Here is a 17,969-nt window from a genome sequence, read left to right on the forward strand (position 1 = left end):
GTTAAAGAAAAGACTCTTGGAGACATGTATTCATAAAAGCTCCAAATTTTTGTACAAATTATCTCTTAGAAGCAAAGCTCATTTCTTTGTGGCCTATATTTATTATACTATGTGATCTCAGTAAAAACGTGAAGGTAAATCGCACAGTTTCAATCTTCAGTAATTCAAGAAACACACAGTGAATAGTTCAGAACGCTAACAAATCAATACATGAGATACAAGAAGCATTCAAGTCTCCTAATAGGTTTCCCACACCATCCAATCATCAATATGCAAAGGAAATTATTGAAATTTTTATTAAGGTATCTTAGAAAAAGGAAAATGAAAAGAAAGTCTTACTGAATAATTGGGTCCCTGAGAAGAAATAAAGTTAGGATTTGTAAAGCTTTCCTTCATGTCTTATGCAAGAAAAGCCAAATGAGATTTTGTATTCTCTTTTAATTTTCTAGATGTTTCTTTACCTATCAGATCTGTCCAGAAAGGACCGGAGAATTGTCAGCAAAAAATATAAGATTTATTTTTGGTAAGTAGATGACCAGTAGCACCATAGTTCCTTAAATAAAATTAAATTACAGCCCCCTATGTCACCAGGCTTTACTGTGATTGAGGCACAAGTATCAGTGAAGACACTGCCAGCTGATGACAAATAGCCTGTGATGGTCATATTCATGGACACAGCTGCCCACCCAAGCTACAGGCTGAGCTGACAGGGGCACCTCCTCCCCTCAGCAGGCCCCAAGTTGACTGCTGTTCCCTTGTGACAGTCTTTTCCATTCTTTTTACCTGAAGAATGCCCTTCTACTTGGACACAGATATTGGAGGGAAATCAGGGACAATGCCACCATATGTCATTTTAATAGGATCATCATCTTGGAGCTGAGAGTCCTAAGAGACCTCCATCCTCTCTGGGTGTGATCCTTCACCTTTTACTTGCCTTCTGATCACTTTTAATCTGACAACATCCCAGAGAGATGGGGCTCTCATTAATGATGTTGTGGAATCAGAAGCAGATAGTATACATTTTACAAATGGCTGTACAAAGATGAAGAAAAATTAATAATTATGAGATGCCAATGATTAGCCTCCAAGTACATTATTTTAGTTAATGTTTTCAGTGGACTTTGCAAACAAACTGATAGTAACCTAGGAGAGTTTTATTTACTTCCTTCCCTCCCTTTTAATCAAGACATGTTGTCTACCACATATTCAAAGGCAAGAGAAGGGGAAGAGAAGACTTGCAAAGCAGGACCCCCATCACAGCTTCAGACCATGTTTGCAAATTCACTATGGAATTATGGCTTGGAAGCATTCTGCTAAAAAAGACCAAAAAACCTCAGCAAAAATTGCACTGTTAATTGGGAAATAAATATTTCCGGTTCTTCATGTTTGCATAGGAACATCATCACCATTGCTGTGTTTTATGCACTGCCTGTGATCCAGCTGGTCATCACCTACCAGACAGTAAGTGCCACCCTCAGCTCAGAATTCCAGTTCCCATCCTGCGTGGTGAAAAGTACAATTTGAGATGCATTCAAGAATTAATTTCCCTCTGGGCGTGGTGGCACATGCCTATAATTTCAATACTGGGGAGGCTGAGGCAGGAAGATCACCATGAGTTCAAGGCCAGCCTTGGCTACATAATGAGTTCAAGGTCAGCCTGAACTCCATAGCGAGACCCTCTCTGAAAAAAGATTTAATTTCCCATTTGAGTTCCAAGTGTTCATTCTTAACTGACCTTTCAATCTCTTCCCTGATTGTTTGCTCACAAAGGGACCTGGCACTTCATATATTATTTTGTGTACCAACCTGAAATTCTTACCTTGTACTCATTCAGTCATAGTATGCATCAAACTCAGCCATCACTTCCCAGTCTGAGATTTCTCATCATCATGGGATAATGAGTAAAGTACCAGAACAAAGCCAAGAAATGTAACGTCTAAGCCTGTGCTTTCTCATTGAGGATAAGTGTTTTTATAAAATTAAAAGCAGCTCCATGAATCTCACAGAACATTAAAACAAAAAGAAAATATAAAATATGAAAAAAAAAGTTAGTATCAATGATAGCATTACAACAGCTTGAGAATCCCCCATTTCTTCCCCAGGAAACCCTGGGTCGCTCTCACTGTAAATTCATTAGAATTTAAGAGACAACAGACAGTCCATTTAGAACAATGCAAGTCTGAAAATACTTTTAGTGCAGTGGCTCTCAAACTTTGCTGTGCATTAAATCACCTGTGGCACTTATCCTAAAACTCCCAGTGTCCTGACTGCACCCCATACCAAGAAGATTAGGGTCTCTGAGTGGAACCAGGCATCAGTGCTATTCAAATCCCACACTGATTCCAGCATGCAGCTAAGTTTGAGGGAAAATACCCCCAAGAATATTTGGCCCATTCTGTACTTGTTCCTTTAATAAAGACAACAACTTTGAACACTACTATTGATAATTTAAATATTCTCTGCATATTTGAGTTCCCAAAGTCAAAAGATACAGCTGTGCTGTGGTTTGCACAGGTTCTTGATAGAGATGATAGCAAATACAGATAATGCAATACATTATCTCTTCATGTCCACCCACTCAGTGGTTATTTCCACTCACAGGATGCCACAGCTCCATGTTCCCCCAGCAATAATCTAAAGAACAAGACACAGAAAAGTAGACTTTAAAGGCAGGTTCCAATATTAGTATCCTTTCACAGTCCTGTATGATGATGGCAAAGGACTCATATTCCACTGAATTCCATCTGTAGGCCACCTATTGAGGTACAAAGACTATTTCCATTCAAAGCCAAGATGGTGACATTTACATGAAATAGACCTGCGCTATGTAAAGTGACAGATCATAATGTACCCCTGCTGAGGAGGTGCACACATCACATGGTAAATCACTGACGGGGATTCACTGCTTTCTGTGCATTCAGGCAGGGTTTGGAGGATGGAGAAAAAATGCATTTCCTCTTCTGTCACTTGATTTCACAGGTGGTAAATGTCACTGGCAACCAGGACATCTGTTACTACAACTTCCTCTGTGCTCATCCCTTGGGCGTCCTAAGGTAAATGCAGTCCTCTGGTTGCTCATGAGGTGTTTAAAGATTCCTTTCCATCTACTGTGACTTCAGCTTTTAAAGACAATTGTAAAAGACTATCCTAGTCAAGGTAGAGAGGAATAAAACCCCAGTGTTGACGCCAGATGTGGTCCTCACATTTCTGTATGAAGGCCAGACAACATTCTGAAGAGTCACCTTCTAAGAATAGCCAGTGATGTTTTTGAAAACTTCAGGTCCCTCGCTAGGGTGGCATGCGTTCATGGGCATGAGCTGGCAACCTGCTGTCTCATTTGATCTGTTAAACAACCTCATGAGATGGATTCCTTTTACCTCCATTGTTAGATGCAGGTGATTACACAGGTAAGGACTTGCTTTTATTGATGTTAGGACTTGACCCTAGCTCTGCAGCCTCCCTGTCCTACTCCCCAGAACTGGGTGAAGTAGAAAGAGCATTTGCCTGGGAGTTGGGCACCTAATTTCTTACTCCAAAGCTGAAACAGCTTTGGTTTCCTGAAATAAAGCTGCTCACTGAGATGGGCCAACATCTGTCCTGACATTCACAATTTACCATTAGCTGAAGATTGATATGTAACATGGGTCCACCTATGAGAATCCACTCGCACAGTGGAGCAGCTCTCTTTCCCAAGACTCTCATACTTTATCAGTGCCATCAGGACAAGAGAAGGTTGGGCAGGTGTTAGGGATGCACAGGAGGCCTTCCTGCAAAGAAACAGGCATATTAGCACAAGCTAAGAAAGCACCCAAAAATGAAGGAGTTAGGTTGAAGAGAATTTCTGGTGATTTTTCAACCCTGAAATCTTAGGGCAGAGTTGGCGGTTGTAAACACTGAGTGCTGAATCACTCCTCCATCTGTGTGTTCATTCATTCTCTGAATTCTCTTGAGTGCTCATGTCTTCTCACTTACACCTCCAGTGCCTTCAACAATATTCTCAGTAACCTGGGCCATGTTCTTCTGGGCTTCCTCTTCCTGCTGATAGTCTTGCGCCGGGACATTCTCCATCGAAGAGCCCTGGAGGCCAAGGATATCTTTGCTATGGTGAGGAGACAATGGGCAAATCAAAGGCAGGAGTTGGGAAGGACCATGATTCCAACAGAATCTCTTAAGGGGAGGGACCCTGTGGCTTGATGATGTGATGATATATTGTGTGTGATGAGCCACACGAGGCTGGAAGCATGGGCTTCTAGATTCTTTGCACAAGTTGCTAACAAGTGTTTTTCTGTTGACCGCCTTTTCTTCTTTTTCAGGAGTACGGGATTCCCAAACACTTTGGTCTCTTCTATGCTATGGGCATCGCGCTGATGATGGAGGGAGTGCTCAGTGCTTGTTACCATGTCTGCCCTAATTACTCCAATTTCCAATTCGGTAATTAGAATTTCTATAAGCTACGCAGATGTGTTATAGGAATCTCATCCTAGGACATTTCCAAAAGTGCCAACCTCATATTACAAGAAATCACAGACATTTGTGTGAACTAAATGATCTGAGAGCTTCTTACACAGAACATGGTTCCCACACCTACTGCTCTTCCTCTTGACCGCCTTTCATACCAGAAAGCACTCAGCACTGCCTGGTAATCCTGTAGTGAGATCCAAAAGCAAGCCAGGGGCTCAGCATGAAGCAGTAAGCCAGACTGAGTCAAACCAATGAACTTCTGGAAAAGCCCCTTGGGGTAATTTGGCCTGCTCGAGCAGTTAGGTTATATATATATATAAAATTGTGCAGATGTGATAGAGATTCTCCAGGAAATCTAGGAGCAGAATTTTCAAGTCACCTGGTGTGTGTATTTTTCCACGTTGTTAGAAACTAACAAATTTCTCTGCAGTGTTAATTCCTACTCACATCAGTTGTGTTAAGGTTTCCATTTCTCTCACATTGTGGACTTTATTCTTACCAGACATTTAAATGTCTTGCCAAAGTTTTGAGTAATTCAGGGCATTACATTATTGTTTTGCTTTGCATTTCCATGATTCTCAGACACTTCCTTCATGTACATGATCGCGGGCCTCTGCATGCTGAAACTCTATCAGACCCGTCACCCGGACATCAATGCGAGCGCCTACTCTGCCTATGCCTCCTTCGCCGTGGTCATCATGCTCACCGTCCTCGGAGTGGTGCGTCCCTTTCAGTCTTTCAGTCTGACCCCTGAAAAGTGCCCTCCTGGGAAGCTTTCTGTTGTTGCACCTCAGGTGCACAGGTTTGGATGAGCCATCACTTTGCTCTGTGACTCACTGTCATCATGGGTCCGCTGTGGCTTGTAACACTCTTCCTTAGTTACTTAGCTGATGATGTAATAGGGTAGCCACTGCTGGAGAGTTGTGATATCAAGCTATGACCTGACACAGGTGAGATGGGAGTATAGATTCCAAACTGATTGGAGAGACCAGCTTGAAAGAACAGGAAGCACTTAAGTGTATGGGCAAAAGGTGATGCTTGTTTCTAGTAATTTTTGTTTGTTTGTTGAGTTGTTTTGGGCTTTGAGGGGAGTTGTTTTATTTTCTTTTGCAGTACTGGAGATTGAACTCAGGGCCTTTGAACCAAGCTATAGCCCTATTCCACTTTTATTTTAAGAAGGGTCTCCCTAAATTGCCTAAGCTGGGCTCAAACTTGCACACCTCCGGCCTCGGCCTCCCAGAGTGCTAGGCTCACAGGCATGCGCCACAGCACCTGGTCGTCTCCAGTTATTTGAGGACTGCCAGCCCAAACTTTAGACTATGGCCGCTTCATCTCTGTGGCTTGGCCACCTCCCCTATTTCTTCTCTTTCCTGCTTTAAATTGGCCAGGTGACCCCTTTTCTGCTGAGTGTCAGTGAGATCCCATGAGTGCCTGGAAGCGGGGTGAAGCAAATGCACACATCACTTTTTCACTCCTTTTGCATGCAAAAGACAGTGTTTTCGGTCAGTTCCCTGGTAAAACCTCAGATCAAGGTGGCCTGTGTTTTCTACTCCTAGGTGTTTGGAAAAAATGATGTGTGGTTCTGGGTCATCTTCTCCGTGGTTCATATTCTGGCCTCTTTGGCCCTCAGTGCCCAGATCTACTACATGGGTCGTTTCAAGATAGGTGAGTCTCCTCTTCTGTAAACACATGCCTGAGAAAGCAGGCACCACCAAGCTTAAATGACAGTGTTGCTGGTCACCATGAACACAGGCTCTGCAGTCTGCATTCTTTAATCACCTCCCAGAGCTTCCCTCCCTGTAAGCATTGTAATAAGCTGTCATCACTGGTTCAGTTTTCACCTGATAAACTCAGCCTCACAGCCCCTAGTTGCCAGCAAATTTTAAAAGGATACATTTGTCACAGCACTAGTCTCATTTAGAGGAACCTGTTTGCATTTGCGACTTTTGAAAAGGAGCATCTCTTAACTATGCTAAATGATTGTCACAAACGAACGAGTCATGTATTATTCCTAGGTTCTAGGGCTCCAGCTCTTTGAGACCACCTTGTCAATCTTAGACGCAGGACACCTGCGGAACTATCTCAGACAATATGGACCAAACAGAGAGCAATGCGTGTTCTCCGGAAATCAGCTGTGCTCATCATACCCTGGAGGAAGTTCAAGTGGTTTTAGAACATTTAAATTTTGAAAATCGTTTTAAGGTTCAGAAAGTCAGACTTAAACATTCTTTTGTATAAGGGCCTGGGAAAAATGCAGATAAAAGCCTATATATATTTCAAAGTTGTAAGGCAGAGTAAAGTCTATTAAATGTGAGATAGGAATTAGAATTCTTGGTCCCTCACAAGTATCTCCAACCTGCATCCCATCTTTTTTACCTTTTTTTTCAAATACAAAAATAAAATATTTTTAAAGGAATTTTTGTTACATATATATTAAATATGTTATATATTTGATATGTGACTCAAGATAATTCCTCTTCACTGAAGGGGGAAAAAAAGGAAAAATGAGCCGCAGTTAGACACACACAGAACAAAACAGCTCTTCTCACCTCTAGCTCTGTGCTTTTAAATGAGAAAGGATTGGGATCTTACATTATGACCATGCACTACTTTATGAAGGTTCGAACAGGAAAAAGATTTCATAAACAAAGATTGATGAGAGTTTATGCACAAACGAGCCATTCACAACGCATCATGGAGAAGAAGTCACGGCAAGGAGCAGCGGCCTCCAACGGAGACACGCGCGCCCAGCCTCCTACCACCTCACAGCAACAGCACTCAAAAAAGTAACTGCTGCAAGCTCACTCCCCTTCCTCTGGCCCTGAAGTGTCCTGCTGGGGCTCCGCTATCCACAATCCAAAGATGATAAGGGTGCACGCAGGTGCTGTCAGCCTCACCTGCACGGTGCCAGACAGCGACACATGGCAAGTGAAAAGAGCACCTGCAAGATAGCCCCAGTGTACAGTTCAACTGTTTTCAAGATCTGCACCCAGGGAGTCTTTTCCAGGTGGTCCCAGACCTACCAGAGTTGGGAAAACTTCGATATGACGATGACTGTGCTTTAAGTTAATCCAAAGGCAGGAAGATGGACAGTGGTCAGCTGACCCCAGCCTCTCTACCCGTGTTGTATATTGCATCTGCTTCTGGACACTTACAGTTTCCTTTGTGACTCCCAGGCTATGCAGGAGAACACACGTAGACACAGGAAAGTGAGCAGCGATGAGACAGAGCATTTAGTTCTAAACTAGGAAGTACTTTCCAGATCAGTCTGCATCCCTGGGTCCCACAGCCCTAGAACAGGACCTGAAAGGTCGCTCCTGAGAGAGGATGGGGTATAAATGGCAGGCGCAGACAGAGAAAGAGAAAAAGTCTTGATTTACTCTTTGAGGAATAAACTACTGATGCTGGAGACAGGCAGAAAGATTCTGTGATGAGCAAACATTTTTATAATTAGAAAACAATAATATAGTCATTGTTTTAAGGAAAAAGTGAAATGACCAGTTGTTTACCTGTTTGGCTATCTTCATATAAATCATTTCTTTCTCTAATTTCTTCTCTGCTCCCACTGACGCAGATGTGTCTGACACAGGTAATGTCTGGCCCTCCTTCCCAGTGATTGCTTTCTCATCATAGCCACCTGCCTGTCTGCCCCTGAACACCCTCTTCCAGGCTGGGCACATTCTGCAGGAGGGAGACACACAGGGGCTCAGAGGCGAAGCTGCACTCCACCCAGCTTCCCCTGGGCTCCTTCTGGGCTCTCACACATCTGCCCTCCATCCTGGCTAAATTCACTGTGTGAGCATCCCAGAAGAGGAGTAGCATTCCCACACAGCAGAGACCCACACTCTGAAATGCTTGCTCTATAGCTCATTGAAGGATTGTGCTTTGACCGTGAACTTGACTCTGTTCATATAATAGTTATAACATGCACACTCATAGCATTCCATGCCTTCCTTTTGCAGGATTGCATTTTTTAAAACCTTTGCTGGACTTTCCTACCCATTTTCACTTACATTCCTTTAACAGTTCTGTTGTATCCATAGATAGGCTTGCTGGACATTCTTAGTACAGCCCTGGATCTCTTGGTTCAGTTCTTATAAAGTCATACTCACACTGAGAAACACAAGTGGGAACCTTTGGAAGTTAAGATTTCCCATCCTCTCAGGGTATCAGAGGTTTTAAGGTGAATTGAGGGGGCACATAAGAGTGAACCCTAAACACAGAGACAGAATGAGTTGCCAGCCACTCATGTTATTTGCGGGTGCCTGTTGGTCATTGCCACATGCTTGCCTCTCTGCCATCTGATATGCACTCCTCTGTGCCACCAGCATGTTTTAAAACATTATATATTTTATTTATTATATATATAATAAATATATATAATATAATATATATTATATATATGTATAATTTCATGTATTAGGTGCAAACCATTATATACACATTAATGCAAAGCAGACAGCATTGTCTTAGCCCCCAATGCCAAGCCATTCCCCAAAACTTGTACTTTCTCTGGTTAAGCATTCTCATGATGCAATTGTGTTGTCAGCAGATTTGGGGATTTTCCGGCGGGCTGCCATGGTGTTCTACACGGACTGTATCCAGCAGTGCAGCTGGCCTCTCTACATGGTATGTGCGTTTGTCTATGTTCCTTGGCTTTCTCCCAAAGAGAAGGGGAGCGGCAGGAGGGCCAGGGTTGGGGCAGTCAACTCAGAGCTCCAAAAATCCAAAGGGACAGATGGCCAAGAGTGGCTGGGATCCAGTTGGTAGGAGAAGAAGCATGTTACATCCTCTTTTTCATAGACAAGCTAAGATGGCCCCAGTTTTGTAAATGAAATTTGGCAGTCTGTGAAGAAGAAGAAGAAAAAAATATGTATATATATATATATATATATATATATATATAAAATTGTTACGGCAGAGAATCAAAACAGTGTCCATATAAAGTTTCATCCAAAGAGGTTCCCTTGTAAACATGAAAAGGCATTCTATTAATATTCACACCACAACAGCAGATGTAAAGCAGGACTGTCCCAAGCAAACTGGAACATTGGTCACTCTAATCACTTTTATTAGTAACTTATGCTTTCAACATTATCTATTTCTGTTTTTTAATTTTTTAATAAAAAAATTTAAACTGTGATTGTTTTTCAATGGTTCAAATATACTTTTAAAGTTTCCCTCATCTAGTTTTTAGCAAATTATTCATTTCTACCTGAGCCTATCTACGAGGGAGGGCCCCAGCCCAGCCTGGTCTTGGCTTGCTGGCCAGTGACCTTGGAAGACTCTGCTCACCTCCTCTGGTCTCAGTGCCTCAGCCTTTACTTGTGCTCAGGTTCAGTGATGCATTTGGGCCTGGCACAAAAGAATCCACTAAGTACCTGCTCTTCTTTTCTAATCAGGAAAAACTTCTACCTAAGGAATATGATATCTTTTTAAAAATTACTTAGTGGGCCAGGGATTTAGCTCAGCTGCATAAGCGCCTGCCTGGCAAGCGTGAGTTCATAAGTTCGATCCCCAGTACAAAGAAAATTATGTATTTGTTTTGAGGAATGTGATATGGTCTAGCCCTCCGGAGTTTATGCCTACAGGCACTAAAATATTGAGGGAACTGAGACTGAAAAGTTTTACTCAGATGAAACTTAAAAAGCCTATTAGGTCTGTATTTTCAAAATTGTGTATGCCTAAAGTGTGAATCCAAAACATTTAATGTTTTGATTGCTTATTGTTGTTGTTACATTAACTGATCCTTAGAGCAGTTTTAAGTTCAGCTGTTCAGCAATTGCTAATCACACTGTAAACATATATTTTGTTTTGTAGGAAACTGACAAAGAGGACTATCCCATTTCGTATTACCCAAACAATTAATGGAAGTTTTTATTGCTCTGTATCAGTACCAGTGTTTTGGTGTTGTCAGTGTTTTGGATTTAGACCATTCTAACAGGCGATTAACATTTTTTAAATGAAGACATTTCTTCCAAATTAGATGGACCCTCCCTGCAAAACAGAAAATTGCTGTCTTGGTTACTTTTCTCTCACTGCTGAGATAAAAATACCCAACACTCAAAATTAAGAAAGGAAAGCTTTATTTAGTTCACAGTTTGTAGAAGTTTCAGTCCATAATCAGCTGGCTCCAAAGCAGGGTGGCGTGGCAGAGGGCAGTTGTTCAAGGTGGCAGAAGACAGTAAAAGCCACAAGAGCAAAAGAGGGGGAAGAGCAAGTTTCTTTTCCTCCCTTATACAGTAAGTAGGGTGCCACATACCACCACACCCCCACCCCCCACCTCCAGGGCAGGTGTAGCACTCACCCCTCTCCATGCCCTCCTCTTATACAAGCTCAGGATGCTTGCAAAGTGACAAGCCCGGCCTCCTGCTGATTCACTTAAACTTCTAAATTTCTCAAGTTGACAATGAATAACATCCTAGAGCAGAAGGGGCCTGTCCTCTACACTCCAGGATGTAGAACTGCTGAGTTACTTAGTTAGGGGTCTATACTTCTCAGGTTGACACAATATATCAACCATTCCAGTCACTATTTTTAAATAGTAGATAAGAGGGAGTGCAAATTAAAGTATAATTAAATAATGCCTAAAAGTTTAAGCAGAATGCAAAGGAGCAGAAACAGATTGCCAGTAAACCTCTATCAGAGAATTGCCCTTTAAGATGAACCAACCATCTGCATTTTCTCCCTTATTTAGTAACATCAGTGTCAGACCACGTATTGTAGAGATCAAGCGGGTGGGAGGTACAGGGCCTCCATGGAGCCAGTGTAATGAGCCAAAACTCACCTCACAGTTGGTTCTAACAGTTGTAGTGGAGGCAACCAAGTAAGCAACAAGAAAAACAGATGTCAATCGTGTGATGGCAGAACTCTGAGTAACGCGTGCACACCGTCAGTCTCCCCTGAGAAGCGCACTCTGCCACCCAGATCCACTAACCCTAGGGAAAGCAGCCAAGTCTGCTTCGCTCACCGCTCATGTTTACAAGGACCTAGCTGTGTCTGTTTGCAGTCAGAGGCCTTGCTTTCGGTCCTCGTGGAGTACTTGTGTCAAAGCACAGCAAGGCTGTCTTCGAGCCACACAGCATGGTTTTCAACAAGCAACCATTTTTCTTTGGCTAAAATTTTTACTGCAGTAGGTTTAAAAGAAAAGCATGTGCAGCCTCTTATTTGGTGTTTTCTATCCTTTATTCTAGGATAGAATGGTGTTGCTGACTGTGGGGAATCTGGTAAACTGGTCCTTGTAAGTAGTCTTAGGAAGGTACATTTTGTCTTTATTAATGTCTGCAGCACTGTGGTTTGGCTTTCTGTGACTGTCGTTTTTACAAAGACATCTGAAATTAAAGAAAGGCTAAGTATGTGTTGTTCTAGAGACCTGATAAAAAGATATTTTTCCCACATTTGTCTGCACAAGAACAAGATTCTGGGCAACGTAGAGGATCAGTTTAGCCTCTGGGATCTGCCTTTGGTGAACCATGAGTGTGACCTCTTTTGGACCCATGCCATAAGCGACAGCCACAAAATGTTTCAAAGGAAAATAAAACCAATGAAGAAACATTGGCCATTGGGCATTCAGGAGGGTGGGAAGGTTGATTTTCATTTTTCATGAGCCAAGTATTGAGCTTAAAACAAAAGTTGAACTATTTATAAAAATAGGACCACTCTTGACTACTAAAAATGCTGACTGTATTTGAGAGACTGCCGTACATACTATATGACTTCCTAAGGATCTGACAACCATAAACTAAGAGAAACTATGTATACTCACTTGAACCAAGGTCCTTACTGATATTTACTGACCAACTGATTCCCCCAACTGCCCCTAGTTATGGATATGCTGCTTTAAATGCAGAAGAGGGGAAGAGAAACTTTTAATTGTTTGGTCCAAACTTAGAAGCTGAGCTGGGAGTACAGTAATGATTCCTTCAATAGGAATTTGCTTTGCACTGTGTTTCTCCAAGTGAAGACAGACTTGAAAACGATGCCCTACCATTTGATACATTCAGAAATTGGTGCAGTTTTTCCCTGTACTGTCCTATGCATTATAAAGTCTTGAGGGCTGGCTATGTTGTAACAACATCACCATTTTGGGAATGTCATGTCGATGTGATGCTCCATCATGAAGGAGCAGGGAGCCTCTTTCAGGGACCCAGGATTTAGCCTGGGAGTAAGGTGCCACATCTTCTGGTCCTCCAGTGCCATCAGTGGCTGAGGCCTGCTGGACCGTTCATGGAAGTACCCTGCCGCCCCCTGCAAGCAATGGCAGGGAGACCTTGAAGCACCTTTCCTCCAGGCAACCTTACTTTGTTTGATGTTCCGGTGTGTGTGCTGTTAATCTGCACATTGTGTTTATCACTGTTGCCTGCACCATATATCTTTATACAGCATACAGCAAAAGTGTTGTAATCCACTATCTCTAGTGCCTGACTTTAAGTCAGCACAGTATCTGTACTTGCATGAGTAGCATTCTGTGTGTTGCTTTATCCTGAAGGCTGAATGGTTCCCTTGTTTTTTGAAAGGGGTTTAAGTGTAAACATATTTTATGCTTTTTTATTATAACTCTTAAACTCAGTGGCTTTTTGTCATGGCATTTTGTTCTGCTTATACTGTAAATTATGCATTACAGAGTTCATTTAAGGAAAATTACTTGGTACAATAATTATTGTAATTAGATATAGCCTGTATTAAATTTGTTTCTTTTTCCAAAAAAGGGCGTTTTTTCTCCTGCAAAGAAAGCAATGGGAAGCTCTCGTACCAGGAATAGCTCCCCTAAAGCACTGATGCATTGATTGAGCTCTTTTGCTCAACAAGACAAACATCTATGTGAAGAGATCAGATAAGTCATAGATAATAAGTATTAGATAGGTACAAAAAGCAACATAGTTTTAAATTATTTTATAGAAATTTCCATAAAGTCTTCACAACAGGCATTCTTTTCTATAAAATTTCTTTCTTGCTAAATGTATTTTGTGAGAGACAGAGAAAAGGAGAGACAGACAAAGAGACAGAGAGAGAGCACCTCCTGTTTCTGTCTTTCCCTCTAGGTCTCTTTTTCCTATGCCATCTAGATGATTTTTCTTCCTCTCTGTCCCTTCATTGTCTCTTGGCCTTTTCCCCTCAAATGGACTCCAGGACAAGAGATGTATTTTTTGCTAGCTGAAATCAGTTTATGCAACTCATTGTCACGTTGAACATAAGAGATACTTGACTGATCTCTCAAAGAATAAGTAAATTTAGCTGCACTTGCATTTGGTTCCTAACTGATACGGTCTTCTGGGTCAGTGATCTTTGATAGAAAACATGATTTCCTGCACATTCATCATTTACCAGTCCAATTATTTAAATACAAGATGACCAAAAGTTATATTTTCCACTAATCTTTATAAGATAACAGGCTAAGAACATACCATGGTGATATATGCACACTCATGTTTATAGCAGCACAATTTATTATAGCCAAATCTTGGAAACAAGCCAAAAGCCCATCAACTGAGGGATGGATAAAAAAGATATGATCTATTTTATACAATGGAGTACTACTCAACTATAAAGCAGGACCACATTGTGGCTTTTATAGATAAATGGATACAACTTGAGATCATTTTCATAAGTGAAGTAAATCAAACTCATGTGTAAATACCATATTATCTCCCTAGTGTAAGAAACTGAAAGAGTAAAATACAAAATCTTCAGTAAATATTGTGAAAGGATAAAAAACTGCTCAAAGAGGAAAAAATAACTCAGGGAAAAGGAGAAAAGATGAAAGAGAAGAAAAAAGATACAAATTTGTATATATACACTTAAGATTACTAAGATGATTGTACTACTAATTCTATTAGTTCTTGGAACAAAACAATTAGCATATGAGGATTAGATCAGTTTTGTATGACTATGTCTGGTAATTCAAATAAGTCTTTCAAAGGTAACTGTGCAAAACAACAAAAGTAGTTATTTCTACCACTTTGTTTTGAAAGCCTACATTGTTATTGTTTGGGGCTCTTTGCTATTTATTTGACTCTTGCTCCTTTTTCTTATACTTTGTTTTCTTTTGTTTTGTTTTTCCCTCTAATACAGAATGGATAGATATACACATATAGGCTTATATATACCTAGAACTTCACCTGAAGAGTTTACAAGAATTGATTTTAGTATATGTGATGGTAGGAACAGCTACATTGAAAAAACCAAGACATCCTGGTAGCCACTGATGATTTCCTATCATTTTGTTTTGAAGTCTAATAATGCTTTTATTCTTGATTTTGATTGGTTTTAGTCTGTTTTCAATTATTTGATATCAATATATGTGAAGGCATGGACAGCAATTTTGAAGAAAAGAACAGACATTATGGTAGCCATTATTGATTTCCTATTGTCTGATTTTAAAGACTTGTAAGACTTTCTTTTGTTTTGATTGCTTTTATACTGTTTTGTTTTATGTTACTTGTTGTGTGTAAAGGTATGGACAACTATTTCAAAGAAAATAAGAGACATTATGGTAGCCACTGTTGATTTCCTGTTGTCTTGTTTTGAAGTCCTGTGTTATTTGTGTTGGTTTACTCTGATCTGTTTTGTTCTTCTCTGTTTTGTTTTGTTTTGTTTTATTTTATTCTTTTTAAAATAAAAAAATTTTAAAAGATAATATAACAGGAACTATTAGAAAAACAATTTTATCAAATTTATTCAGTACAAGAATCGATAGTTAAATGAGACCTGCCCAAGTGCCGCTCGGGATAGTCAGTATGTAAACAAACGTGTTGCCCAAGTGATGCACAGGATAAACTGGTAAGTGGTTAAGACAGACAGAGGGATGGAGAAAGAGAATTTCCTTCAGAACTGAGCCCTGAGGATTTGAGTCTTACTCAGGGGGCTTAGCTTTTGAAAGAAGCTTCCTATAATGTCATGCAGGGCTTACCCTACTGTTACAAGACTCCCACTCCACTCAGGGCAAGTCAGGAGGAGATGAGCAGCGGTCTCCTGCACTGCCCTTCCTGGCCATCCTTTGAGGAGCACACTCGACAGCCCTGCTGACACTGCGAAGCAGGGGGGTTAATGGATAACCCATGACCATGGTCCCAAGGCTCAGAATCACCTAGCTTCTCTCTCTCTGTCTCATAATCAAAACCAAACTCATAATCCACTCACAAGGAAGGGTGAATGGAGATTCCAGGGCCTCCAAGGGTACATGAGTTGTGATGACATCCTGATACTGTGATTACCTGGTAGAAGCAATCACAGAAATAGGTATGGATGTGTATTTATTAAAAACAATTTCAAATACCACATTAACAGAGACAAAAACAAAAATCACATGATAATCTCAATAGATGCAGAAAAAGCTTTTGATAAAGTCCAACACCTGTTCATGATAAAAACCCTACAGAAACTTGGACATAGACGATATGTACCTCAATCTCATAAAGGCCATTTATGACAACCATCAGCCAACATTATACTAAATGGACAAAAACTGAAAACCTTCACTCTAAAATCAGGACCAAGACAAGGATGTCCACTATCACCACTCCTGTTCAATATAGTTCCGGAAATATTAGCCAGAGCAATCAGACAAAAGGGAAAATAAAAGAAATAAAAATAGGAAAAGAAGAAGTTAAATTATCATTATTTGCAGACAACAGGATCTCTACATAGAAGATCCCAAAAACTCCATTAAAAGACAACTAGAGGTAATAAACAAATTCAACAGAATGGCTGGATACAAAGTCAACACTCAAAAATCAATAGAATTCCTGTACACAAACAAAAAACTCACTGAGAGAGAAATTATGGAAATATTGCCTTTCACAATAGCATCTAAAAAAGTAAAATACTTAGGAATCAACCTAACCAAGAATGTAAAAGACCTTTATGCTAAAAATTATACTACTCTAAAAAAGGAGATTGAAGAGGATATTAGAAAATGGAAGGATATTCCTTGCTCTTGGTCAGGAAGAACCAACATTATGAAAATGACCATACTCCCAAAACAGTTATACAGATTCAATGCAATCCCAATCAAAATACCATTAACATACCTTACAGATCTAGAGAAAATATTCCTAAAATTCATCTGGAAACAGCAGAAACCTAAAATAGCAAAGGCAATTCTGCACAACAAAGGCAAGACAGGAGGCATCTCAATTCCTCACTTGAAACTACAAAGCCAATAAAATCATCATGGTGCTGGCAAAGAAACAGACCTGAGGATCAATGGAACTGATTAGAAGATGCAAACACAACTACAAAGACACTCAGCCACCTTCAACTTGACAAAGGGGCTAAACATGTTCACTGGAAAAAAGATAGCCTTTTAAATAAATGGTGTTGGAAAGGTTGGCTTTCCACATGCTGAAGACTGAAAATAGACCCATGTCTGTCACCATACACTAAACTAAAGTCAAAATGGATCAAAGATCTAAATATTAAAACAGAAACACTAAATCTACTGGAGGGCAAGGTAGGTAGAAATCTTGGAGACATAGGAGTAGGCAGAGATTCATGAATAAAACACAAAACACGGGAAATATTTCAAAGATTCAACAACTGAGAATTCATATTACTAAAAAGTTTTTGTACTTCAAAAGAAATCACCAACAAAGTGAAAAGAAAACCCACAGAATGAGAAAGAATTTTAGCCAACAATCCCTCAAGACAAAGGACTTATATCCAGAACATACAAAGAACTGAAAAACATCAAGCCCCCCAAATTCAAAGACCCTCTCCAGAAATGAGCATTGGAGATGAACACACAGTTCTCAGATGAAGATATACAAATGGCAAATAAATACATGAAGAAATGTTCACCATCACTGGTCATTTGAGCAATGCAAATTAAAACAGCATTGAGATTTCCTCTCACTCCAGACAGAATGGCTGCCATCAAGAAAACAACTGATAATAAATGTTGGCAAGGATGCGGGGGCAGGAGGAGGAATACTTCGCCACTGTTGGTGGGAGTGAAGACTGGTGCAACCATTGTGGAAATCAGTATGGAGATTCCTCAAAAAACTAGGATTGGAGGTTCCATCCAATCCAGCTATTATCCTCCTGGGTATTTTCCCAGAAAAACTGAAAAGGTCCTGTCACAGTGATATATGTTCACCCATGTTCACAGCAGCACAATTTGTGATACCTAAATCTTGGAAATAATCAAAATACCCATCAACCACAGAGTGGATAAAAATATTTTTATACAATGAATACTATTAAGCTATAAAAAGGACGATCTTCAGGCCTTAGTAAATGGAGGCACCTTGAGAATATCTTTAGTGAAATAAAGAAGACTCACATTAGTAAATATCACATTGTCTCTCTAGTGTAAAAATTAATAAAATCTGACAAGTAATGGGGTCCATAAAATAGATATTGTAAAATTGAAAGGGAAGGAAAGTGCTCCATAGGATATAGCGATATGCATAGTATGTGAGATAGATGCCCATATTACTAAATTTCTGTCAGATCACTGAACAGAAGGGTTTGCACTATCAATACTTGAGTGTCTGGCCACTTTTTAT

At 40.4% G+C, this 17,969-nt stretch overlaps 1 protein-coding gene across 6 annotated transcripts in view; it reads left to right on the forward strand.

The window, feature by feature from the left end:
- The window catches only part of Sidt1 (SID1 transmembrane family member 1), a 97,929-nt gene that overhangs the window by 74,392 nt on the left and 5,568 nt on the right, over positions 1–17,969 (forward strand). For 2 of the 6 annotated variants that reach the window (XM_063224990.1, XM_063224987.1), the window contains 10 exons: positions 450–523; positions 1,395–1,461; positions 2,980–3,053; positions 3,981–4,104; positions 4,314–4,431; positions 5,044–5,180; positions 6,018–6,126; positions 8,036–8,050; positions 9,011–9,090; positions 11,655–11,701. In XM_063224990.1, coding sequence (XP_063081060.1) covers positions 450–523; positions 1,395–1,461; positions 2,980–3,053; positions 3,981–4,104; positions 4,314–4,431; positions 5,044–5,180; positions 6,018–6,126; positions 8,036–8,050; positions 9,011–9,090; positions 11,655–11,701 — 845 coding nt within the window. The remainder of the gene's footprint in view (positions 1–449; positions 524–1,394; positions 1,462–2,979; positions 3,054–3,980; positions 4,105–4,313; positions 4,432–5,043; positions 5,181–6,017; positions 6,127–8,035; positions 8,051–9,010; positions 9,091–11,654; positions 11,702–17,969) is intronic. The other 4 variants (XM_023564884.2, XM_063224991.1, XM_063224988.1 and 1 more) reach the window with 3 other exon arrangements.

This window comes from Cavia porcellus, unplaced genomic scaffold (assembly GCF_034190915.1).
Source record: "Cavia porcellus strain 051 isolate PalLab524CR breed Dunkin Hartley unplaced genomic scaffold, mCavPor4.1 scaffold_15, whole genome shotgun sequence".
Classification (NCBI taxonomy): domain Eukaryota; kingdom Metazoa; phylum Chordata; class Mammalia; order Rodentia; family Caviidae; genus Cavia; species Cavia porcellus.